We start from the raw sequence: 27254 nt of genomic DNA on the forward strand, positions 1-27254 counted from the left end.
AGACACCACACCCCTCAACGTCTTTCTCCCTCCTTCCTGCTTCTTGTCACTCACAAAGCCCTTTAAGACACATCAGGTTTCACTTTTTACAGAGCGCTGGCTTCTCGTAACCCTCCAGTCCAGGTTGGTCAGTGAGCGGGGCGAGCGAGCGAGTGAGTGAGAGAGATTGTATTTGAGTGTTGGACTTCTGCTGCTCACAGTGGGACTGTGTCATGGTGGTGGAAGCAATATGTGGAGGGCAGCTCTAGTTGTGTACCAGCTCGTGGCGCTGGCTCGGTCACTCCGGGCTCAGGATGCTGTCACGGCCGCTGCCATCACCCCCCAGGACTGCACGTTGGACTGTATCCGACAGGTGAGCCGCACTCTTGACATGCGCACGCACTTGTTTTTTTGTTTTTTTTTAAATCAGCTCTGCTCTGCGGATGAAAAGCCTTGACGTCTCTTGACATTTGTCTCTGTCTAATCCAGGATAATTTCTTTGTAGCCAAAATAATAATAAAATGTTACGAGTGACACGGAGTCTACTACTGGTGAGGTCTGCTTCTGCTATAAAACGTACCGCATCTGTTTGGCTTTGGCTCTCGTGTCCAGTGGTGAAATTCACAATGCTTCAAACAGACCATCATGACAATGTAGTTAAATATCCATTAGAAACTGTTCTGAGACTGTGGATTTATTTTAAGTCCTGCTGCGTCTGTTCTCTTTTCTTCTACAGTATTCTTTACACGCTTATGACAATACACAGGATTGATTTATTTTTTACCAAACATGCTTTATAAATACATACACCTGTTTTACCAGCAGTTTTAGCAACACGGTGTATTTATTTTTATTTTTTATGACTTTATTTTACAGGATAGCTCCTTGAGATGTGCCTTCTCATTTTCGAGGGCGTCCATGTATCCAGAAACATGTGGAGAAATTGAATGTGACATATACAGTGCATATGTTGTATTCCTGTTTTTTTTCATAAATAATTCAAGGTTTGTTTTTTTTATGTGAATTAATAGAAAATTACACCTGACCACAAACAAGAGAGAGAAAAAAATCAAAATGGTTGGCCTGGTTTATAACCCAAAGCCACTGTCCCAAACCGTCATCTTTCTCTGTCAACTTGGCCCGAGGGAATTGCCCAAAATCCTTTGCGATAGCAGATAAACACATGGTTACCAGCGAGGGTCACCTGGGAGCATAATGCGATGGTAAACAACCTCCATGAAAGAAGGAAACAAGACGGAGTAAGACGAAGCAGAAAAGGAACAATCCCATCACACAGGAAACAAAACAACTGTGTGTGGTCATCTGTCCCATGATGAACAAATTCAAAATCTGCTTTCACCACCATTGGATCCAACATCATGATTTTGTTTACATGCAGGGAGTGAGGGAAACGTGTGAAGAGTGAAAAGTCCCAGACCCATAATTGCGCACAACATATGGCAAGGCAAGGCAAGGCAATTGTATTTGTATAGCCCCTTTTTACAAACACAAACACAAAGTACTGTGCTGTTCCCCTTAATGACTTTTTGAGTCCTTGCAGACCTTCACACTCCATCACCTACCACATGGGTCTAGTGATTGAGCCTCAGTGTGTGTGTGTGTGTCGGGAGGGGGGGGGCTGGGGCTGGGGCTAAAATATACTTCCAAGCCACGTCAGCTACATGTGAAAAAAGCAAGAGCATAGCTTTACTTTGGAAGGGTCGCAAGTTGTCCAGACCCACCGTCTGCAACAACAACATAAACTGTAATTTCCAGCAAGTGTAAGTTTGAAGGATCACTTAACAGCAGGCCCTTGGATATTTACTACTCTGAAAATTCCTCATCCTCTGGAGGATGTTTTTTTTTTTATTTATGTCCCCTCACTGAGGACAGATTCATTGATAATGACCTCGTAAATCCTGCATCACCCACACACGGTATCTACGCAGGCCATAAACCATCCATCCCACCTGAGTAGAAAACAAGTAAATCTGGTCTGGTCCGTCTCCTCAGACTCTGTGGGATGATATGTAGTTCTAGTTCACCTTTTAGACTCACATCAGTCACGTCCAGGCACTAGATTATAAGACCATGAGTGGTTTGGGCCTCTGTGTGCTGCGTTCATCCTCCAGCAGAGAGTTCCTCACTTCCAGAAACAACAGTACATGGAGAAAGAGGAATGCGAAACTGCGGCCTTGACCTGAGCTCCGAGGTTACGGCTGTCACTTTGGCTGCATACCAGCTTCTCCTACTCTGAATAGATTGAATCCAACACAGCAGAATCAATGTTCATTTTCATTCCTAGGAAAAACAAAGCTCTTTCATCTCCTAAGAGTAAACACACTGACTTATCTCATTAAAAACACCTTGTTTGTTTAATTTTCAATTGCGGCATGCATGTTTTTAAGCACGTTGATTACGCTATCTTCTAAGTTTGCGTGCAAGTCAGTATTTAGGCTGCGGAGACTTCTGACGGCTCTTAGATCACTTGACAGTTTAACTACCATTGTGTGAACCGGCAAACATGCGCATGCACACACACTTGCACACAAACACATTCTCTCTCTCTCTCTCTTATGCCTCAGGCAAACGCAGTATTTCTTTCCTCTCTCATTTTCTCCACCTGTTAGTCTAGTTAAGGTCTCTAAACCTGCAGGGCAAGTTGTCAGTGTTTGTCAGAGGTGGAAGACGCAGTCAGACCCTTTACTTCAAAACAGGCACTAATACCACGATCCAAAAAAATACTCCAGAACAAATGGGAGTCATCGAGAGAACGCCACTTAATACGGCTGAGTTAGTCTGAACTATTCACACTTACCCAGTTTGTTTTGGTATTTCCCATCAAAGGCTCAAAGTGATGGGACCATGAGATGGGGTTAATGGAAAAGAAAGAACAAAAAGGAAGGGAGAGGTAACTTGAGATCACGATCATTATTTTTGTTGTCATCGCTATTTGGTTCTGGTGAAATGCTGGATAAGCGACCACCCTGGGCCTTGAGCCGTTGATTTAAATGGAACCATGTGAGAGGTTCAGAGGGGAGCTGCAAACAACGGACAGACATGTGAAACCCGCCAGGGGCCCCACGATACACCTCCTTTTTTTTTTTTTTTTTTTTTCCTGTCAGGGGATTTGTATTGACGTTTGTGTGTTCACCTTATTTTTCATGTAGATTTGCAAAATAACTTCAGTCTCCACTGCTGGTTCCTGTGTTGAAACAATCACTGTTACCTGTGGCCCGAGGCACTTTGAACAAATACATATTGAAGAGATTAATCACCTCTTAGAAATCCTGTTCTGATTCACTGGCATGAGTCAAACCCGTGTCATTTGGAAACTTCTAACAAAGAAAACCTGGTCAGTGGAATTCATATGAGAACACTTAGTCTTGTGCAGTTTTAAAGTGCTTGTATTTTACACAAATAATTTCACTTCTTACTTAATATCTCCACTACAGAGCTTTATCTGACAGCTGCCAAGAGCAACCACATTTTCCATATCAAGCAGCAGTACATGGAGATCATTTGTTCAGATTGTGATCCCCATGAATTCAATTTGTCACGGCTTATAGGAGGCTTGAGCCACTGATGTAGTAAGTGAGTGCAGATGTATGGAAGCAGCCAAAGACTCTCATTTGATCTTTGGCTCGTTATATATTACATTCCTCTTCAAATGTCACATACTGTTTTTCTATGCCTCTGCACCATGACAGCTCTAATTCTGACCTGAAATATGTTTTTCAGTGTGTATTGAATTCACATCTTGCAACACAGTAGTCACTGTCAAGCAAAGTCCTTTACAGCTCACACATACAGAGAGAGAGAGAGAGAGCAGAAGAAAGGAGAACGCGAAACAAACTATTCTTACAGTTGTGTGTTTGCGTCTATCCAGATTCACATAGTGAAAGAATCTATTTAAGGTATTAAGTGTAGTCCATGGTGTAGTCACAGTGACCTTGACATTTGAGCTTTTATTTCTAAATCATTCATCTTTGAATCCTAATGAATGGAAGTGGCCACAGCTGTCTTTTTAAGGTAAAATGTGTGTGTTATAGTCAAAGAGGGTAAGTTTCAAATACATTCCAAACCAAAAAAGTAAGTGTCATTGAGGCTCACTGCTCTTTTTTTATTAGGTCCAGTTGAGGGCTGATGAATAGAAGTGCATGTTAAGTTTGATCAGATACCCGACAGAGATGGGAAGATGTCCAGCTGGATGAAGGGTTGGGAATTCTCTTGTTGTGAAGCAGCTAGCTGAGAACCACTTTGCCTGGGTGGGCACAGGCAAACATTTATAAACACTTCTTCTAATGATGTTATTAACAGCCTATTTTTAACTTAATTATCTGGCATTTATTTGTTGTTAAATTCCTAATTTCCCACTTGGGTAAGTATAAGAGTTGTTTTCCTTTATTGAGTCTGACCCAGTCCTCGCTTCTCTTGGCAGCTGAACAGTGAATGTGAAAGTCATGGGATATTTTACAGCTAATGCCATGTCAAGGTTCTGATCAACAAAGCATCTGGTTTTGTTCCTGTGCGCATTCTGTCTGTTTCTATTTATTCTGTTTTTTTTTAATGATGTGGGTTTTTGTAGGTTGCCCTTCCTAAAAAGACAATTTGCCGTAGGATTCAACTTTATTCCAAAACACAATGTTTGTTTTTATTAATTCATCATCACTGTCTCCTCTGCAGGGAGGGCCTGGATGTGAATACTGTAGAATAACCAGAGGTGACGTCAAGCAGGCCCTGGGTTTTAACGCCATTGCACCATTTGGAAGTAAGTAATTCAGACAGGCTGTACTTGGACTTTCGGTCATGCCTTAATATATTGAATATATTTGCATACAAATTATTTGCACCAAGAAACTTGGAAATGCTGAATGTATCTTGGCAGCTTTTGAAAAGTACAAAAGGTCCTCCATGCTGCAAGCCCTCCAAGCTGGAAGTTCTGGAACTAGTATTGTTTACACTTCATTTTAGCATTTCAACATCAGGCGCTAGACTAAAGAACAAAGACTTCAAGTTTTCATCACTGCGGTCAGAAACGCAAATGACAAATGTGAGTCTCTGTTATCACAATGAACAATGACAAAAGGGAAACTCAAGGAAATCCCATGCTAATAACTGCAAGCTTGACTGTTGCTAGTGTAATGTCTAGGCTGTTTTTATTTTTTTTATATTGTACAACTGGGATAATTTCACCTAATTCCACTTTTAGTCATGCTAGAGTCAGTTTTAATTACTCTAACCCAGTAAAATGTATCAGAAACAGTGCTGTCTCTTTATTTACACCAACATTTTTCGATCAGCCTAAGGCAAACTCAACTTTGTGTATAGTAAGTGTAAGTAAATGTTAGCATTTTGACTTGGTGTAGCCTACTCCCCACTGCTGCTGCTTGCCCATAGGACCTGCTAAGTTTCTGTTAATAATATTGTGAGGTCTTTACCTAAAGTAGCTTTAGATAATGTGGCAGAAGAAATGTTAGGATTTGACGTTATAGTCAAGTTAAATAAAGGATCGGGTGCTTTATGCTAAGTGGAGCTCAACTCATGCTCATGCCGAGCCCTTGACCTTAACTGGTAAAGTGGCTCTAGACAATTTGTGGTAGCCCTATAATTTAGTGTTACATGTGAAATTAAACTGAATTAAACAAAGATGGTGTAGTGCCAATGAGTGTAAAAAAAAAAAAAAAAAAAAAAACACACACTGAACTTCCCCATGTCTGTTCATTGTGAGAGGCGAGCTGTGAAGTAAGTTATGATTTAGCATTACAAATAAGTTTGTATTGAATCAAAGAGAGATGATTGATAGCTAATTATGAAATGGTACCACGCTAACGTGCTCTGCAGCTGCCAAGTGTTAGCTTGTTTTTTTTTTTAGATCTAGTATCTAACCTGTAAAGTGACTTCAGGTAATGTAAATAGATTAGATAATGAATGTTATGTTTTAGTGTTACAAATGAACTGAATTAAAACAAAGACAGTGAGCACTACAGTATAAACAGCAATTGCACTACCATCAGCATAGTCTTGAGTAAATAGCAGTTTGTTTCCCCTTATTGAATGTTGACTCAACCTGTACTCTATAATAAATTATTACTGATATAACACTTTTACATCATCTGTTATTTCCCCCCTCAGGTTGTGTACCATGGCCGTGTTTTGAATTGCTAGGAGACCCTGAAATCTGTCAGCACTACACCCAGGCGCCAAATGACGTCAAGATTGAATTTGTACATGACCCGAACCCAATCTCCGACACCATTGTTGTCTCCTGGAAGCCCAGTTACTATGGTTTGTTGATGAACGCTGGTTACGAAAAACACTCATGTATTTTAAAAGCAGTCTGTGTGCAGTTGCTATAAGGACACATGGCGTGACTAGGTGGGTTATTAAAAACCCAGCCAGTTTTCAAACTCATCCATCATGTCAGGTGTCATGAGTTGCCTCCTACAATATCATTTCTCACACAAATGTTTGACATGAAGAAGATTTATTTCAATGAATTATTAGTAAGACGTACATTGCCTTATGAGCATTATGAGAAGGCTTCAGTGTTTGACAGCTCAGCTGATTGACCCCTATATTTCTGAGGCTGTGACAGGCTGTGTCAGGTGACAGTGCAGTGACAGGCATGCTTTTGATATGGGGATATAATAATAATAATAATAATAAACTTTATTTCTATAGCACCTTTCAAAACCAAGGTTACAAGGTTCTTCACAAAATACAAAAACAATATCACTGAGAAAATAAAGCAATTAGAAAGTGAAGAAAACCTCATACAGAAAACAGTGAACAGGCATAAGATAAAATAATGGAAATAGATAAGACTAAGAAATAGATAAGAATAAGAAACAAAGATCAAAAATATGGGGGGGGGGAAGAACGTTTATATACAACTTAAAGCAGATATCAGCTTCACGGCCGTTTCGGCTAAAGCTGCGTTCAAGGCAGGCTTTTGAAACCGTAAGTTACAGCTTCAAGTCACAACTACGACTTGGTAGCGTTCCAGGTAACCCGTAGCTCGTGTTTTTACCATCCTGTTGTCTGTGAAAGTTCCCTATAACGGCCACTCGTAACTTCCGACCCGTGAACTCGTACCAGATCGAACTGGTATGACTTCACAGGAAGGAAAAACACAAAGTACGAGTTTCTTTGAACGCACCATGAGTTAGCAGCCCCCGCCCTTGTCAGGCATCAATTGGTCCTCGTGCTACGTCACCACATTCACGCGCATCCCTTGGCTGCACACACAGCCCTTCATGCCGTTCTCTCTCCTCATTGGATAACACTTGTATCCCACAAGGAAAATTTTCTCCTCGGGTTACAGCAGAGCAGAGTGACGGAGAGACTCGTGTTTAGGCTGAAATACTTCATGTAAGTGATTGCTGACGGAAAATAGGACTATTTAGGACTTATATTAACAAAAACATTCCACTGATATCTGCTTTAAACTATTGTTTTCCACTGAGACTGTGTCACTGATTTCACTCTGTCTATGTTATTTGCTGCAGGGATTGCCTTCTTGCGAGGCTTTCAGGTGTCTCTCCAGGCTTTGGGAGGGTCCGCGATTGCCTGTCAGCTTTTCCTCTTCCACCGGAACCTCTCCCTCCCAGCCTCACAGGCTCAAAAGGTAGGAAGGAGCCAAATCACTTTGGTTGGTCGTTTTTTCTGCCCATTACACACAAGAATGTTTCAGTTATTGAATCACATCCATAATTTATGTTGATTGTAAAATGAGCCTATAGGCTATTTAGGGTGAGATCAGAGTGCCATCATCCTCCCCTGGAAATTCATTCCCTCCTTATTGGAAACAGCTGTGAAATTCACACTGAAGTTAATCCAAAAGCCTTAAAAAATCATGTTTGTTATTAGTGCTGCCTGTCACTACAAGCACGTTCTGAGGAAATTTATGTAACGTGACGAAATGGTGCAACACTTCTTTGCTCGCAATGGACAGAGGTCAGAATCCCCTCATGCACGCTCCACGCTAAGTAGGGGTAGTGATAGAGGTAAAGAGCAACACACAGGCTATTCAAAGCACATGCACACAAAAAGATATTACATACTGTTCAATTTGCCGCTGTATGAAACCGTAAACACCACGCAAATTAAATTCTCAAGGGTAAAGATTTTATTGATGAATGAGTGTGGGTTATTAAAATAATGGCACAGTTGTAATCAATTAAAGTTTGTCAGCTTTGACAATGAGATGATTTATTAAACAGTGTTAAAGGGTCAGCCCAAGCACTGACAGTCAGTACCAGAAACACATGTGCTAAGCTGGTCCTGCTGGACTTTATTTCCTCTTTTACATGTCAGACTTTCTCATTATACACTTCGTCCCCTTGGAATTATAAGGTTCTATCTGACATTTTTGTCAAAATTAGTTAGAGTTAGTCACATATTCCAGTTCTGGTACTACTTATTGACATAATAGGATGTGTTTTTTCCAGGTTTTATGCATTTTTGGTAATTTAATCTGGAAAACAAAAAGGGTTTTATAACTCAAACTCTATCTTGGTCTAAGGTTCTAAATCTCAAATTTGGTCATAATGCAGATAGAACCGACGACTTAATAACCAACACGGGACATAGGCTACACACAGTGATGTATAGTAAGTAAGTAAAACTTTATTTATATAGCACCCATCATAGTACGCCTACACAGAGTGCTTCACATTAAAAAAAAAGACATTCAATCACACAATCAGTATAAAACATATAGGTATAGGTAAACAGACCAGTCCCTGCTGCATATCCAAACTGCAATTATCTCAACAAACACAAAGAAATAAGAACAGTTATGTTACACAACATTTGGAGGCAATATTTCAAGACGCTGTGTTTTTATTTCCAGGAATTCCCAGTCTGACTCACTTTGTTTGTTTGATTACTGTAAGTTGCATAACAACAGGAAATGTAAAAACAGCACAATGTCTGTTTTCTATTTAGTTGTTGTGCTTCTGATTATGGATTTCAAAACCACCATACAACAACTTTAAACCCACCACAGTGTCGTACATGAGGCAGAACTAATTGGGAGGGACAAAACTGCAAAGGCGTCACTGAGCTTCACTTAGATTACAGAATAGAAAAGAAATTTAAAAAACAGAACAGACCACAGATTTGAAGATTTCATATGAGAAAGAAATTTTCTTGATCATTAAGCAGGAGCCTGTCAAAAACTCTCTTTACATTTTTTTTTTTAATTATTCTTCTTTTTTTATTATTATTTAAAGGGATAGTTCACCCAAAATTCAAATTTCACTCATTATCTACTCACCCTCATGTCGACTAAGGGCTGGGAGAATTTTCAGAGTCCTCCGTGCATTCTCGGAGTTACGGGGGGTCCGCGCAGCAGTATTTGTCCATATAATGGTTGTGAATGGGGCTCACTTTTCTTCGTCCAAAAAGACACACCAAAAAACATCGAAATACCTCCATACTGCTCGGGGCTTGTATTGAAGCCCCGACATGAGAAATTGTTCCGCCGGTGATTTGCACTGACACAGGAAGAGCAGTGAACTGAGACACTGGGAGCTTCCGCTACAAACAAGCTTAAAATAGACTTTTTTTCGGAACAATTTCTCATGTTGGGGCTTCAATACAAGAGGGACATTACAGACGAGCAGTATGAAGGTATTTGGATGTTTTTTGGTGTGTCTTTTTGGACGAAGAAAAGTGAACCCCATTCACAACCATTATATGGACAAATACTGCTGCGCGGACCCCCCCGTAACTCCGAGAAGGCGAAGAAAATTCTCCCAGCCCTTAGTCGACATGAGGGTGAGTAGATAATGAGTGAAATTTGAATTTTGGGTGAACTATCCCTTTAAATGCAATTTCCATGCCTCTGCAGAGCACTTGTGTCTGAATGGTATTGCATTGCGTGTAGATAAAAATGTGCGGCATGTTTTAACAAAACCAAGGTGATGATAGTTGCTGTGCTCTGCAGGTGTACAAGTCGGACCCTTTCCCTGGCCTCCCCCTTGGGTCCCAGTATGCTGTTACTGTCATGGCTCTGCCAGTGCCTGAGAAGTGGAATGAGTTCTACCAAAGCGAGATATTCTCCACCCGTTGTAAGACCTCTTATTTGCTGTTGGCTATCTCTATTTCATAAGAGACACATGCTTTTACACATACACACAGACACACAGGTTTTGGAGGAGGTCTCAGAGTTTGTGGTTGCTCCAGGGTAACCTTTAAAATCTTAATCCCTCCTCCTGTACTACTATGTCTCATAACTGACACCTGGGAGTATGTCGAAACACTGCGCCTTTCTGAATACACGCTGTGTTTCAGAGAGATTAGTATTCTCACATGACTGGTGATCTAATTCTAATATGCACAATGTGGTTTTGCAGCATGTGCAGAGAAGAACGGCCACAAAAAGTGCAAAAAGGGTAAGAGAAACATGTTTTCTCATTCTCTCATGCTTCTTTCCTAAAACCTTTTTCCCTCATGATCAGCATAACATCTGTTAATATTTTATGGTACGGTTGCAGACTGGTATCCCGAACAAGTTGAGGTCCATCAGGATGGGAGTGCTATCAATGTGACCTTTAACCTGGCTCCCCCAAACCTGGGCATCACAAGCTACTTCTCATTTTGTTATGCAAACGGCATGAAGAAATACACAAACATAACACCTGTAAGTGGGTTCAACTCCTGCTGTTTTATATGTCTTTTGTGGGGGGATTGTCTTTCTTTTTTTGTATTAATCTGTCCCATCTGTTATTATATAACTTATGTTACCTAACACATTAGGTAATGAAGTAAACTCAATTATCATGTTAACAATTCATCCAATTTCCGTAGAATGTCTCCAAAAACAAAACCCACCACAGCTATCAGCTGCATGACCTTCAAGAAGGAACCAACTACACTTGTGAGGTAAAATTATAAAATAAACTAGAATCTGATTCTAGGATATATATATATATATATATATATATATATATATATATATATATATATACACAAGGTGATGAATGAACTCTAAATTTCCTGTATTGCAGATTGCAGCCAATGAAATGGATGCAGTGAGAAAAGTATTCAATATTCAGGTCATGCACATTAATAAAGGTAAGGAAGGTTGTTTTGTTTCTGCTGCTAATAAATTGAATTGCAGTGCATAAAGTACAATTTTATTTTATTTTACAGTTCAATTTTACAACATATAACTAAGACATTGCACACACACACATAACACAAATTTATTCTCCAGGAAATACAGACTACTACATATTCAATTTATCACTGTGCCAACATTCTGCCAAGGGGGTTGACTTTCTGCCTACAAACTAAAATTCATATTCATATACTGGCTGTATCATCACTATCATTCTTGAAGTGCATTTCCCTCATTTAAGTATTTTTTACTCAGTGTCCGACTCCAATAGACCAGATCCTGAGGCTGCACGTTCCATCATTGTTATTTCTATAAAGTCCTTTAGCCAGTTGTTCAAACAAAAGCATTTGGGTTTCCGTACATTCCAGTCCATCAATATCTCTTGATAGAAAGAAATGCACGTTGTATTTCACCAGATTTTACACCCTCCATTTTGGCTCCCAACAAACACAAAGTGCCATATTCTTACCTTTTGTTATGGAGATGTAAAAATATAGAGCATCCATATTGAATTCAAATAATCTCCAGCAACTCCTGTTAGGTTCAGTTATTATGTCATTTTTTTTTAAATCCAAATGAAAAAGAAATTAAATGTTTTTGGCAAACTATGACTGATATCAGTTATTTTAGCAAGCTGCCTTGTGGGGGAAGCTAACTCAGTTAATCTACTGCCATAATCATCTAACTCTCAGCACTGATGTAAATAAGCACTTTTCCAAAAAGAAAAAAAATCAGCCTATTTCTTCAGGGTGTGTCACTGATTTGTCCTCCTCCTCCTCCTCCTCCTCAGACAATGCCCTGTCCCACTCTGCCACTCTCTCCATGGCTCTGATACTTCCACTGTGCCTGGCTGTGGTGGCCATATTTGTGGTGCTGCTGTCTGTTCTAACCAGGAGAAGACCCAAGTTGAAGTTGAAGAAATTTGAGATAAAACCAGGTGCGAATGCAGCTCAAATAATTGTCTGTGCGTCTTGAAGGCCAGTGTAATAATTCAAGATGTAATTAATCACTCTAAACCGAGTGACAGAAATGATGCCGGTATTTATCAATAGTGTGTGTGTTCTTTTTTGACATGCATTCAGATATTATCAAGCAGCACCAAGAGAGCGGGACCCAGGAGGAAGTGGTCTCATTACCCAAAACAAGGCTGACCCCTCCTCGTCTCCTGTTTTGCTATAGCAGCCACGATGGTCCTGCTCATATCAAAGCAGTCATGCAGTTGGGGGCCTTCATACAGCAGCACATGGCCACTCAGGTATAGTGGACAATATAACATTGAGGACCGTCTTGCCAGTGTGGTGGCGATTGTGTACTTTAAAGGGTTCTCTCTCTTTTTTCTTCCCAGGTGTGCCTGGACCTGTGGGACTCTCTGAGCGTAGCCGAGGAGGGCAGCATGGCCTGGTACTGCCGGCAGATCCGGGAGAGCGACTTCGTCCTGGCGATCTGTTCTAGAGGCCTCAGCCACAAACCCGAGTCTCCACAGCCAGAGAGCGATGACGAAGATGCGGAGGCAAAGAGGGGGCTGAACCAGGTGTCCAACGCCTTCAGCTCCGACGCGGCAATCCAACTTATCGGAGAGGAGGTGGGCCGAGCCAAAGCCACGGGCCAGGACCTCTCCAAATACATGGCGGCCATTTTTGAGTACTCTGAGGAGACAGACATCCCCACTGAGCTGAGGCTCGTGTCTCACTACACTCTGACACGTGACTTACCGCTGCTCTTCTCCCACCTCCATGGCGTGGCTCTTCACAGGCCGGGGGGTTACCTGAAGATAAACCACATTTCTGAGGAAGGTTTTTCCCAGTTACCAGCCGGAGCAGCTCTGCAGTGGGCTATCAATGAGGCTGGAGTGGCAATGAGGGCCGAAAGGCACCGATCTGTAGAAGGGAGTGACTAAACACTAAAAACTGAGTATCTTCAACTATGCCCTCATTTAGTAGGCTAGTAGTTCTCAGCCCAGTGCAGTTGACAGGTTGGCCTCAAGGTAGAGGACTGATGATGGTAAAAATGAACCAGGCGAAGCTTGGTTGTCACAACTAGAGGGTGAATAGTGCAACTACGCCCCCAGATGGTGTTTCCTCAGTCAATCACCCAACTAACCACATCTGTCACAGCTGTACTGCAGTGGCAGAAACTGTGCACTTTGACCACTAAAATACATTAACATGCTACATACATGTGTATACAGGAAGGATTTGTACAAAACAAAACAAAGCAAAACATCCATTTATCTACGTCATATCAGTAAAGCTAAATGTAGGCTATTTGACACTTTCTGCTGGTGTTATCGCAGTGTCATGTAAAAAGCCACTGTGAAATTAACCTTTGCAATATTAGGAATCAACATAAAAATCATATTAATCTCATAAACGAGTTTGTGAAGTTATTCTGAGAATGTGGACTTTGAAGTGCATTATTGAACGTTGTATACGTGCATGATTACAGTCATTCTTTTTTTTTTATTTATAGGCTACATGTGCATATCTCATATAGAAATAAATTGGATGAATAGGCCTTATCGGTTTTTTAAAGCTGATATTGGGTTACACATGGATACATCTTGTGAGCTGTCTCATATTATATGCTGCATCATATTTCTAATAAAGTCATATACGTTTTTTAATAAAAATACATTATTCAAATATCTACTGTGTGTGTGTGTTTCTTTCTGTTCAACAATGACTGATCATTTGTGAGGTATTTCCCTGGTGCTGTAGGTTGCCAGGCAACAGAAGATGTTATAATGAATTCACGAGAAAAATAATGTTGCTATTATGAACTAATAAGACCGCTATCTCTTATTAATCAATCATTAGTTTGGGTTTTCATGAAATTGTAACTGCAAGTTGATAATCCAGAAAAACACGACAATCTTTTTTTGACTTGAATGCACCACGCTTCCGTGTTGACGTCATCGCCGTGAGCTCAGCTCTCATCCAGCCTCTCTGTGACAGGCAGCAGCGTGGAAAGATGGTGCTTGACTTGGACCTGTTTCGGACCGACAAAGGCGGCGACCCCGAAGTCATCCGTGAGACGCAGAGGAAGAGGTTTAAAGATGTTACTCTCGTCGATAAACTGGTCGCCGCAGATACAGAGTGGAGAAAATGTAAGCACCGTTTTCATTTCACTTCAGTCGTGGTGGCTAACATTAGCGCGGTGGCTAATGATGCTAATGTTACCGGTGCTCACTGCTCACGCCCAGCTCCATTTAAAAAACCTGTCCATTTTCATTGTTAGTATGCGAATATAGCAAATTGTTCCATCCTGACGGGGACATTCATGTATTTCTTACATTTAATGACATACTCTTTAATTCGGCCTATTGTAAATGCATATAAGCAGCACTTAAAGTATATTTAAATAAAGAAATTGCGAGTATCACTGCAGCAACACTGCAGTTTTGGCGAAAGACTTCAGATAGTTTACTATAGAAACAGGCTTTAAATAGCTGCTTGGTGCATTATATCGATGCCGTATTCATCAGTGGCCATTATATTTTGATAGTTAATTAAAATAAAAACCTCGCACAAGTCGTGAATGTATGCCAGTACAGTAGGTTATAATTCATGGCCAGATGTGAATGTAGCCGGGTGTGATCCACAACGGGAACAGAGTAGCACGCAGTGCGGCTAATGTTAGCGCAGCTAGCTCCCTTCAGTGATCCCAAACCAACCATATGGTTGGAGTTAAACACAGTTACTCAAAAGCAGGGTTAAAACTTGACTTGAAGATGTAGCACACGTTAACCCACTCCCATTATGCTGTTGACCGGCGTAATGTATAAAGCGTAGGTTAACGTAAATCACAGGTTAGCTTAGCGATGCCGGGTAATAACGTGCAATCTGATGCAATCCCAGCAGCCAACATGTCAACTCCGCCCTGCAGTGCTACCACAGGCAGAGTCATTCAAAACCAACATGATATGATTCATGATTTATTAGTGCAATATCGCTCCCATTTTAGAGACATATGTTTGTTTTCGTTTTATCTTTTTTTTTTTTTTGACTGAATGAAGAAGAGCTGCTGTCACCTGTGCACCAGTGCTGCTGATGCAGCTCTCGGTCTCTCTTTATCTCTCTGTCATACACACACACTCTCACTCTGAGGAAACTCAAATCCCTTCACTCATTGACTGTGATTTTCCCCCTAACAGGCCGCTTCACTGCAGACAACCTCAACAAAGCAAAGAACCTCTGCAGCAAGAGCATTGGAGAGAAGATGAAGGTACACAAAAAATGTCAGAACACAAACTCTGCTAACTGACTGAACAGGCTGTGGAGTCCTGAGTGATGAGTCAGTGTGTGGCCACGTAGCGTTTTAATAATTGAACAGTTTATTTTCAGTCTTTAACACCTCTTTGTGTTGTGAGCACAGAAGAAGGAGCCGGTCGGGGATGACGACTCTGTACCTGAAGAAGCACAGAATGTGGAGTCCCTAACAGCTGAAACACTATCGGTATGGCTGTCTCTAACACCCATGCCCATCTACATGGCTGCTATTTCGCAATCTATTAAATGTATAAATGTGTAAAGGTACAGTTAGTTAAAGCCTACTCATATCTTGTCTTTGCATGTCACTGTTTCTATACATCAGCCCTTGACAGTAACCCAGATCAAGAAGGTGCGTTTATTGGTGGATGAAGCTGTGGAGAAATCTGACAAGGAGAGGATAAGGCTGGAAGCTGAGCGCTTTGAGTACCTGAGGGAAATCGGCAACCTTCTGCACCCATCTGTACCCATCAGCAACGATGAGGTGGGTGGTTTTACGCATTCTTATTGATTTTGTAACTTGGATTTGATAAAGCATGATACACATCAGACAGTGTCCAGGGAGAAACCCTATACTCACAGAATTCAAACTTTACAAAAGAACATGAAAACAGAAGTTGAAAAAAAAATGTCAGCACATTTGTTCCTGATTGAATGAAACCAAAATAAATAAAGTTGGACCATATGAGGTCTAGGGGACCGGTATTTGATTAGGACCTAGGACCACCACTGTGACTGCATATTGCCAACTGTCAAACATAAGCTGCGTCTCCTTCAATGGTTGCATTTGAAGACCGATTGCATCACAGCAGTGCAACAAGGTCGTACTGGTTCGAGGGATCTTTAAAATACTGCCTGAAAATAATGTCTTTTGTTTCAAGAGCAACAAAGGATCCACAGGACATGCCAGGTTTATCCCAAGTTTTATTGTGTGCAAGTGATATTCACTGTTCAGAAGCAGAATTAGATGGATTCAGCAAATAAAACAGCAGCTGAGGAGAAACAGCTAGCCCTCTGTAGACCAGACTGTCCTCTCATACTATGCTACATCTTCATAGATCGTGTCCTCTGAATGACACTGAATTTGGTCACAGCTAAGGAGTGTGGTGATGACAAAGATCCCAAGCACTCTAAAAAAAATCATCACAAAAGAATTTGTAGAGATGAAGAAAAAAAAAGTGAATAGTCTGACCTGGTCAAGTATGTCACCCGACTAGAATCCAGTAGACCGTCTTCTAACTATTTGAGAAAGTAGAGCAAGAAAACCCCTCCAGCCATGCAGGTGAGAAGAATCGGCTGTAAAGAAAGCCACGCAAAGCATCTCTCCGCAGTTTGTTTCAAGAGCGATCCATGCACAGGAGGATCGACTAAGACAGACAAACAAATGATTTAAAGAAGCCGGAAACAAATGACTTAATAGTTCTTGAATTTTATGTAAATGCTTTTCTGTCATAGACAAACTGGCTTCTTCTGATCCTATAATGACAAATCACATTTCCTCTCGCTTCCTGCTGACAGGATGCCGACAACAAGGTGGAGCGCACCTGGGGCGACTGCACCGGCCAGAAGAAGTACTCCCACGTTGACCTGGTGGTCATGATTGACGGCTTTGATGGAGAGAGAGGAGCAGTCGTTGCCGGGAGCAGAGGATACTTTTTGAAGGTGAGTTCAGATACCAGCTAAGGGCACATGTTTATCTCTCTTTCTCATTTTTTTCCCCCACCAAAATAACATTTTTGACTTGTACAGGCACACTCAAAGAAAAAAAAAGACCCGTGATCACCTTTTTTTCGCCTCCTGACCTACAAATCAGGAGACCAGCGGCTCAGGTGTTTGTCCTCTCCTGTGTTGTGTTTAGGGCCCACTGGTGTTCCTGGAGCAGGCTCTGATCAATTACGGCTTAAGGATCCTCCACAGCAAGAATTACACGCCGCTCTACACGCCGTTCTTCATGAGGAAAGAGGTCATGCAGGAAGTCGCCCAGCTCAGCCAGTTTGATGAAGAGCTGTACAAGGTGTGGAAAGTTTTCCTGTTAAGCTGGATTTAACTTAACAGTCTTGCGTATCACAGTAATGAACACTGTAACACTAATGTATGAAGGACGGGAATAAACTATGTGTACGATGGCAATAGAATGAGATGTTCAGTTGTTCACATACTTGTAGCCATGGTTTGTTGTTGTGGCACTGCCCCCTAGAGGCTCTGACAGAGAGCTGCACCAGTAAAAGTGCTTAACCAATTAAATATTTTTTAGCCTCACACACTGATGACAATCCCTGTCAATTTCCTGTCCTGACGATTGGGCAACGATTTTCCGTCTGTCCCTTTTTCCTCAGGTGATCGGTAAGAGCAGTGAAAAGTCAGACGACAACGCCATAGATGAGAAGTACCTCATCGCCACCTCGGAGCAGCCCATCGCAGCCTTCCTGAGGGAAGAGTGGCTCAAACCCGAGGAACTGCCCATCCGCTACGCCGGCTTCTCCACCTGCTTCAGACAGGAAGTGGGCTCCCACGGCCGAGACACCCGCGGGATCTTCAGGGTGCACCAGTTTGAAAAGGTAAAAAATATGACATCATCGTCAATATTGTCAAATATTGTGTAAATAAAGAAATGGTTGTTTTCAGTTTGACATCCCCATATTCAGATTTAGATTTTTCAATTCATTTTCTTCTCGTGTGTCTTTGAATGTGTAGATGCAGGAATTTATTCCAAACTAAATGCTCCCGTCTCTTCCCTGGTAGATTGAGCAGTTTGTCTACGCCTCCCCGCATGACGACAAATCGTGGGAGATGTTTGACGAGATGATCGGGACCGCAGAAGAGTTCTACCAGACGCTAGGAATTCCCTATCGCATTGTCAACATTGTCTCTGGTAGGCATGATGCTGTCATACTCATACTGCCTTACTTCTGAGGCTACAGGAAACTTTCAGATCAAATAGTATCAAAAAGTTTAAAGACCAGGGAACTACAAAATGGAGAATCACTCCACCATACAAAGGTTTTTAGTATTGAAGTTTGTCTCTCTGCCATCTACAAGTGTGGTGTGGAGTAGGGATGTGCACGGGTACCCGAGTAGGCAATCTGCTACTCGGTTATGAATTTATTATCCGGTTAACCTAGGATTAAAAAAACGGCACGTTAGAGCGCAGTCTAGTGTCGGATCAAACTACATTATCATGCCGTGGTTCGGCTTTTTGTAGTGTTAAACAGTTTCGGATCAAGCAACGTGATTTTCTGCTGTGTACAAGCGTTTTTGGATCGAGCCTCGGACTTTCAAACCTTTTACAATAATCTGTGGTGGTTCCCTCGGCGTAAACCGTCGGGAGGGAGACGACAGGTGTCATCAAGTCTGTTAGAAAATCTGCTTTCAGTTTACAAACATTCTGAAACCTTCCCAGTTATTTCCTGAAACGATGCGAGGCAGAGAGGACCGAAGGCACCAACATGTAGTGTGGACTAATAAATAAGCACCGCTAATGATTTAAAAAAGAAAAAAAAGTTTTCTCCTCCTCCTCCGAGGCAGCCGCGGCATAAATGCGCTGCGCTCAGAGCGCATGCAGCGCCTTTATTCCCCGGCATAAAGATGCACATCTGCCCCATATGTGCATCTTAAACTCCAGTCTCTACTCTTATTATCCACCTGATATTTAGTCTGACGACGCTGTGTGTCAGTAATGCGGACTGTCTGACGCACAGAGCGCATTTATGCACCGGCTGCGCTCTGTCCATCAGACATGACGTAATTTTTTTTATTTTTTTTATTACAGTAATCGGTTACCCGGGTAACACCAGGTTAGGTTACTCGATTAGTAAATTATTCGAAATGCCCATCCCTAGTGTGGAGAGTGAAGTCAGGTTGTTTGTAAGTGAATGCAGTGAGAAAATGAAAGTAGTTAAGAGAGAAGAGAGAAGAAAAATACCTATCTAAAAAGTCACTGAAAAATACTGTTCATGTATCTTTTTTACTTCAGTGCTTATCTGCAGTGTGACATGGTGAAATTGGTACAAATTGCACTAAACCACCAGAGCTTGTTTGCACTGTGATAAATTGAATGTGCCTACACACGTTGCCACAATTCATGTTTGACCAATTCACAAACTCATTCTTGTATTATTGTATTATTCTATTAGTATGATCAGGGAAAGGATCGGCCAAAAGGAACTTACTCAAGTTGTGGTTTGCCACTGCAGTCCTCCGTTTACAAATGCTTACTTAGTTCATATTCAGATTTGTCTTGACAGCGCTGTTATTTATTTGTATGGAAATGAAATATGGATATGGAAATGTTATTGTTTATTTAGGCTGTAATGTTAACTCATTGAGTGCCAGACCTTTTATAAAATGGTCAGTGCCAGGTGCCAGCGTTTTGGGGCATTTTGAGTAATATGTCAAGACCCAGAGAGTATTTTGTACTATGACTCTGAAAACACCAAACAGCTCAAAGGAAAGAGGAGACTCTCTATTTAACTAGGGAAAAACCATTTGTTTGTACCTTGTTCCATTCTTGATATATCTTAAGTTGAATAGAGCCTGGTTGCACCAAAAAGACCACTTTTTTTCTAGAAAGCTGAGAAAAATGCATTTTTGTGAAAGAGAGTCTCTCAAGAAAAATAGTGATTTATCCGTTTTAATTTTGGCTTCAAAAATATGTAAGACATCTGAAAATTTCATTTCACATGTTTTTTTCACCCCCCCCCCCCCCCCCCCCCCCAAAAAAAAAAAGACTAAACAAAAAACAAAACAACAACAACAACAACTAAAATACAACAAGTACGAGCAGTTGCTGCCTCTCCTACGCCCCCCTCCCCCTCCCCCTCCCCCTCCACTCCCTCTCCTCCCCTCCCCTCCTTCTCCTCCTGCTGCTTCCCCTCGTCTCTGAAGGAGGGAGGGAGACGTCGTGGCGTCTCCAGCCTCTGTGCTGGACGCGGCCGCGGCAGCGACGCACTGCGCTGATCTCTCGGTTCGTCGTCACGTCGGTTAGACAGCAACTGGTGAAACTGACTCCGCGATCCGCTTTCGCTTCGGCATTTTGCTACTGATCATCTATCAGTTTACTTTTCCTGCCTCCTCCGATCACTTCATGCTGGAGCTATGCTAATAGCATCCGTGGCTAAGCTTTCCTCCAGCTCCACGTTACACTTGTTCCAGGCTCTGCCCGTCGTTTTTCTCTAGAAATAGAAACTTTTTCCGACTTTTTTATGTCCGTACGGATCGCACTCGTCTTCTCCTTCCTCTTCACTTCTTGCTCTGATCTACAGTCTTCTTCGTTCTACACATCCCAGAAGCCCCAAAATTACTCACAGTGTGCGCGAGAGCGTCCCCATTTACCAGCCGCAGAAAAGTGCATTTGACGTCTATGGACGTCAATGGCACTCAAGCGTTGGATTTTGATTGACGTCCATAGACGTCAATGGCACTCAATGAGTTAATGGTTCCTTTATTGAAGTGTGCGCTGCCGTTATAAGAAAAATGTTTAGCCTATTAACGGGACAATTTAATTCCGTGGCATTCCTTCTTTTTTTTTTTTTTGCCCTTTTAATTGCGAGTGATTTGAGGACGGATCTGTGAGGGAGAAATATCACACAAGCCAGTGTAGTGGGTTAAAAAAAAATCGATATTGCCACGGACATGTAACGATATGAAATGACAGGCTTGTAAGAGTGAGAGAGATCGGTAAACGAATACTACTCGAATAGTGACCCCAAACATTTGGATAGTAAAATATGCTACTCGTTGCAGCCCTAGTTTGGATACAGTTACAGTGGCTGCCTCGGCTCGACGTGTCTCATGTTTCCAGTTCTCTCGTCCTGAAGATGGACTGCAACTCCACCGTCTCAGACTGCAGCTGATGACGTTAGTTAGTTCTTGTTCTGCTCAGATGGAAAAACCTGTAGAGGTGTCACCACATCAAGTTGGCTGAGTCTGCAGAGCAGAACAAGGACTGCCGGTGTCTACTGCAGTCAGTGGGCAAGCTTTTTTAGCAATGACTGAATTTGTTTTTTAAATTAAAAAAATCCAGCCAGCCAGAGAACACGTTTCGCGAGTAACTTGGAGAGATAACCTATGGCATCGTAATATGTTATATATCTTCACCTCATTGCTCAATGCTCCTGAAATATTCAGTCGCCATTTCCACAAGTTTTTTTGTCCTCTGAGACTTTGCCGACGGGAGGGGTGAGCGCGAGCGAGTGAGCACTACAATCTAGAATCTGAATGCTATAGTTTTCCCCCCATTTTACACACTGGACCTTTAAACATGTGAATATACAGAAGGTTTTGATGCTGTGACCTGAATGACCAAGTAAGGTCACCCACAATGAAGATCTTCAATTCTTCTTCTTTTTTTAAGCAGTAATGTCCAGTGTGTTCAGACCGACCATGGAGGTTTGTTGTGCTTTATGTGGAACAACTTCGGAGAGAGGACAGGACACTAGATCACTGCTAACTGTTAACTCCTGAATGTCTTCACAGGTGCCCTGAATCACGCAGCCAGTAAGAAGCTGGATCTGGAGGCCTGGTTCCCTGGCTCGTCTGCTTTCAGAGAGCTGGTCTCCTGCTCAAACTGCACCGACTACCAGGCCAGGCGCCTCCGCATCCGCTACGGACAGACCAAAAAAATGATGGACAAGGTGAGCGCTCGCCGCCAACACAGCTGTGCATCTGAACAGGGGCGTTGACGTAGCCAAGCCTCACAAGACGCTGAAGCGGCCTCAGCTGTTGTTGGTGAAGCTCCAGCAACTGAGCAGAGATTTGGCTTCTTGTCCACTGGAAAGAAATATGTTGTATGTATTTTCAAAAGCGGTTTTATGAAATTCCTCCTTTCTGTATGTTATGTAGGCTGAGTTTGTGCACATGTTGAACGCCACCATGTGCGCCACCACGCGTGTGATGTGCGCCATCCTGGAGAACTACCAAACCGAAGAGGGCATCGTTGTTCCCGAGGTGCTCAGGCAGTTCATGCCTCCCGGTAAGTAAACGATTACACGCACACAGCTGACAGGAAGCGGTTTGGTCCGTGAAGGAATGTGTATCCAGTCAGTAATTAGAAGAAATAACTTAATTGTGCTGGAGTTGTAGTCCAAGGTGAGGTTATGCCCGTAATACAAGATAATACTGTAAGCTGCTCACGCACAACGTCTTGGAGCTACCAACCCCATATATGGCCAAATACTAGCTTAATACAGATACATTAGTATTAGTGTAAATGTCACTTGATAATTTAAAAAAGAAAGAAATTGCAGCACAGTGTCACTGTGACATAGTTTGTCCACTAGAGGGCACTAGTTGAATGTTGTCTTGAGGTGTCTCAGTCAAAATTTAAACCAGTGGTTCCCAACCTTTTTTGGCTCGTGACCCCATTATGACATCACAAATTTCTGGCGACCCCGTCACTCAAGATACGCCAGCTCAGGTATTTTTATATGCTACATTTTATTTGAACTCAATTTATATTAGAGAAAGTGAAAGTATAGCATACAGTTGTTTAGGATTGTGTGTGGCGTCTTTAATCATAATTTTAAAAAGAGTAATAATTAGGTAAAAAAATATTTTTATCAGTAATTTTTTTTTTATTAGTTAAACATCTCAGGTGACCCCATTTGAATTCCAAGCGAACCCTCGTGGGGTCCCGACCCCAAGGTTGAAAAACACTTGAATTAAACAGTAACAAAGGAACGATTTTTAAAGTTTTTTTTAATGTGTCCCTCCCTCCAGGTTTGACAGAGATCATCAAGTTCGTCAAGCCAGCTCCTATTGACCAGGAGATGTCTAAAAAAGCGAAGAAACAGCAGGATGGAGGGGGTAAGAAAAAGAAGCAAGGAGGAGGAGACCAGAACCTGCCTACCGCCATGGAGACCATGTCCGTCAACGACTCATAGACTCAGCCACAGTGTCACTGCACCAACCTCACAGATAGAAACAGATGGACCAGAGCCTTGTGTTTAATGATCTGGGGTCAGTTTGAGGAGTAAAAGAAGGCACTTATTCTTATCTTATCTTGAAGCCCTGGCTCCATCCCATCTGTATCTATCTGAGAAGAGGGTGTTATTCATCTCAGCTGTTCTCCCCCTCCCCCTTCATTTACATGAAGGATACTGAAAAAGGGATCGCTCTGTGCTCTCACCATCCACAGTCCACTTCAGAGTCCACTGACCACCTGTCTGTCCATCATCCTCTCATATGTGCAGCAACACTGAGCCTAAGACGAACAGATAAGACTACTTGAGCTGTCTGAGGGACAGGGCATGTTGATGTGATCAGATTCAGCAGCAGCATTTCTAGCTTCACTTCGTAGTTTCGGTGACTGGTGTGTAGAAAACTGTTACTTCTATGGTTTCCAAATGTTGGGTAGTTTCTACAACTGCTCGCTTGCTGTCTGCAACTGCTACCAAAACCTGCATCTTCTCTGTGATTACTTTGTGTCTGAAATGGCTTAAGTTAAATTACTGAAATGTAAAAATCAACATTGTGGAAAAAGGATCAGGTGTTTTAACTGTCTGTTTTAGGCTTCCCTTCATGTGGTCTTGACTACAATCATCATTTTCCACTGTTGTTGCTTGTTGTCATTGTTGACCCATAATGCTGTTCACTGGCTTATGACAAAGACATTGACACTTGTATTTACTTGCTAATATGAAGATATATATGATTGAGCATTGATGAAGTGGCACTCACTGTAAAATAAATACAGTTGATATCGAAAATCTTGTGTGTGGTTTTCAATGAGTATCTGACGTCTTTACTTCACACAATATTATTTAAATATCCCATATTGTATCAGTTGATATTTCCATGTGTGTTTATTTTTATAAATTTGGTCTAGGTTCTATAACAATACTGGGAAAATAATCACACATCCTGTAACTGATCCCTGAAAACAGCAATCTGTAAATTTGTTGTGTCACAACAAATAAGTCAGCCATACTCCAAGCCCTGCCCACTAAAAGGCCCCTATCCAACTTTGCGAGATTCAGTTTCTTTGAGTGTTTTATCCGATATCTCCTATATTCTTATTGATCATTAAATGGTTCATCATTAGATGGTCATTAAACAGACAGCAAATCAAAAGAGACACACTTGGGGCTTCCTCTCTTCTGACTGAACTACACTGCCTCATGGCAGCTGACCCTCTTTTACTCATCATTCTCATCTTCCTTGACCTGAGTGTGGCCTTTGACACCATTTGTCACATCCCTCCTGAATAGATTATCCTTCATTGTTATCACTCACACCCCTTTAGACTGGTTTAAATCCTATATCTCCTGCTGTACCCCAGGGCTCTGTCCTGGGGTCCCTTCCTTTAATCATCTATCTCCTTCCCTTTGGCAATATCTTCAGCATCAACTTCCACTGCTACACAGATAACACCCAGATCTACCTCACCAGTAAACCCACCTCCAACCTCAGACCCCCCTCATTTACTGACCGTTAGGCAGAAATAAAATCCATCCTGAAAATCCAAATGTACTCAAATTAAACTAACAAAACGGAGGTTCTCCTCATTGGTATAAAATCAACAGTATCCCCAAACTGACTCTTGTTATTGAGAATTGCTCCCTGTTTCCCCCTCCCCACAGGTTATGAGTCTGGGTGTCATCCTCAACAGTGCCCTTTCTTTCCAAGCCCACATCAGTAACATTTCCCCGTCTGTATACTTAACCATACTTGTATGGTAAAACTGTATCCATGAAACTTCCTGGCAGCTTGGACATCTGATAAAGAGTAATAAGGAAGACATGGATGTTAATAATTAACTCCAATAGACTTTAAACCCACTCATCTGCAAGACAGTAAGAAGACAACTCGCTCCGCTTATTAATACATTTACAAAAAGGTGAGTTTGAATGTATATTTTGTTATAATCGAGGTGTTAGTTTAAATGTTAATGTTGAGTTTTTACATCTTGATATTTCTGTGATAGGTAGATCACCGGGTGTGCCAAGATGAGTGACACTTCAGAGGATGACAGTGAGATCGTCTTTACTGTGAAGGTAAACACAGATATTTGACAATTAGTGGAAAATAAAGTAAAAGATGAGAAACTTTAGATTTTTTTTTAGAAATTGTATTGCGTATTTTGTGTAATTTGGCTCAGGTTGGTACAATGTGGCCATGCAAATAGAACATACACATACACATACTGAATGTGCAGCATTCATTTTCTATCGAAGAACTTTCAGTTTTGCTTCTTTTCTCACAAAAAAATAGTTTCTGGGGCGGGTCGAGGTAGTCCGCCCTGACGGACTACAGGTCCTGGATGAAGCAGCCCAGCGCCTTAAGGTCAGTACTGTGCCTCTAACATAGCCTACTGTTCTGAGTCTTCTGACTGTGGTTTCCGATATTTTTTTTTCCTTTACTGTGTCTCACTTTTAGCCATGATAGTAGCATTTTCTCTATGGAATTGCAATGGATTTGCAAAAGCATTCATGGTCTCTGGAGGATGAATCCTAATGACTCCCTAGACCTTTGAATTAGTGTCATCATCAAGTTGCCATTTTGGGTTTTTGTTGTGTCTCAACAAAAGTTAGATGGATCGCTACAAATTATGGTGGAATAATAAATCTTAATGTTTCTTGTACTCCCCTGTCTTTCTCTTGCAACAATAACTGAATGCAGTACACCTCTCTTTTCCCTCTCTTACTTAGACACCAGATACATATTCTCCAGAAAAGGCAGCCAAGAAGAGCAAAGTCAACCTCTTCCTGTCCATGAGTGGGATCGACGTTTTGGAAAACAAAACCAAGGTGTGTGACACACAAGTGAACAAACCAGTCCACTGAATTGCGCAGGCCTTGCATTATCACTTTACAGCCTCTCATTATCTGTCCCCTCTCTAGTTTTTGTTGTACACCTGCCCTTTGTCCACTGTCTCCTTCTGTGCCCTCCTGCCATCCTCATCCAAAGTCTTTGGGTTCGTAGCCAGACACCCTGCAGCAGACACATACCACTGCTACCTGTTCCAGAGCAAGAAGTTTGTAAGTACCTACTCACAGCACATCATCACAGACACTTCCTACAGGAAGTAATTTGATGATTTAGCCTACTGATTTTCTGTAGGTGGACAAGCAAGCTTGCTAAGGTTACCATTGGAAAATAAGGTGATAAATTAGCAACTGAGGCCTTCAAAAGCTCAGGCATGAATTTCTAAAATATTGCTTTTTCAGTCTCATGTGCTGGTCTCAGTTATCGGTGATGCTTTCCGGGCATCAAAAAAGGAAGAGAGCATCAAGGGAGGACGAGACCTTATAGTGGAAGCTCTCAGACACAAGGTTAGTTCCAATTTTTGTTCATTACTATCAGGGCTACTTTAATATAAAATACAAGGTATTATTTGGTTGTGGTAGGGACTTTTGTCTAAACAGGTTGGTATGACCCCGCCTAAAGAGGTCACAACAAGAAGCTGACATGCCATTTGTATGATGAATAAAGAAAATATACATTTTTAAACCAAATTAAGATGCTAAATAGAATATTTTCAGTAGGAAGTCTGGTAAAAGGCAAAAATGGTGTGCACATGTGTAGTGTATAATGAGTGCAGGTTTTGTACTGTGCTTAACAAGACACATGTATCCTCTTTCTCATATTCCACAGAATAAAATATTGCAGAGGGAGAATTCAGAACTGAAGAGGAAGCTCAAAGGACAGACTGACAGACTTTGAATGTTGGTGCATTGCTATTTGGACAGAAAATGGAAAGACGTAATTAATTAGATGTAAATGTCAGATCTAAGTTTTAAGATGTGGATTCCCATCAATACAATCAAACCCGTATTGATTTAATAACAATAAATGTATTCATGTTGGTTGTTTTTCTTAGTCGTGTTGTCTACATCCACAACACTAGAGGGCAGCATCATTCTCACTACCCACTACCA

The 27254-nt window shown here is 41.6% G+C and overlaps 2 protein-coding genes across 2 annotated transcripts; both read left to right on the forward strand.

Moving 5' to 3' along the window:
• Positions 1–106: 106 nt before the first annotated feature.
• LOC310989236 (interleukin-17 receptor D) lies at positions 107–13656 on the forward strand. The gene is made up of 12 exons (XM_083976230.1): positions 107–352; positions 4666–4750; positions 6115–6267; positions 7491–7609; positions 9935–10058; positions 10344–10382; positions 10485–10630; positions 10798–10872; positions 10998–11064; positions 11901–12047; positions 12193–12365; positions 12456–13656. Exons 1-12 carry the CDS (start codon positions 230–232, stop codon positions 13005–13007), a joined length of 1803 nt encoding a protein of 600 aa, XP_083832356.1. The 5' UTR covers positions 107–229; the 3' UTR covers positions 13008–13656.
• Positions 13657–14032: 376 nt separating this feature from the next.
• On the forward strand, positions 14033–24083 carry sars1 (seryl-tRNA synthetase 1). Its single transcript, XM_083976145.1, has 11 exons — positions 14033–14216; positions 15264–15334; positions 15485–15565; positions 15704–15862; positions 16897–17040; positions 17237–17392; positions 17715–17936; positions 18121–18250; positions 21853–22010; positions 22219–22348; positions 23095–24083. The coding sequence occupies exons 1-11, from the start codon at positions 14081–14083 to the stop codon at positions 23256–23258; spliced, it is 1551 nt and encodes a 516-aa protein (XP_083832271.1). The 5' UTR covers positions 14033–14080; the 3' UTR covers positions 23259–24083.
• The last annotated feature ends 3171 nt before the right edge of the window (positions 24084–27254 follow it).

This window comes from Trachurus trachurus (genome assembly GCF_905171665.1).
Source record: "Trachurus trachurus genome assembly, chromosome: 7".
Lineage (NCBI taxonomy): Eukaryota > Metazoa > Chordata > Actinopteri > Carangiformes > Carangidae > Trachurus > Trachurus trachurus.

Excerpts from the sequence above, each read along its gene's own strand:
- sars1 (XM_083976145.1), top strand. The coding sequence starts at position 14,081 with ATGGTGCTTGACTTGGACCTGTTTCGGACCGACAAAGGCGGCGACCCC. Across the intron at positions 15,863-16,896 it reads TACCCATCAGCAACGATGAG|GATGCCGACAACAAGGTGGA; the intron begins GTGGGTGGTTTT and ends TCCTGCTGACAG. Across the intron at positions 17,393-17,714 it reads TTGATGAAGAGCTGTACAAG|GTGATCGGTAAGAGCAGTGA; the intron begins GTGTGGAAAGTT and ends CTTTTTCCTCAG.
- LOC310989236 (XM_083976230.1), top strand. The coding sequence starts at position 230 with ATGTGGAGGGCAGCTCTAGTTGTGTACCAGCTCGTGGCGCTGGCTCGG. Across the intron at positions 4,751-6,114 it reads CGCCATTGCACCATTTGGAA|GTTGTGTACCATGGCCGTGT; the intron begins GTAAGTAATTCA and ends TTCCCCCCTCAG. Across the intron at positions 12,048-12,192 it reads GAAATTTGAGATAAAACCAG|ATATTATCAAGCAGCACCAA; the intron begins GTGCGAATGCAG and ends ACATGCATTCAG.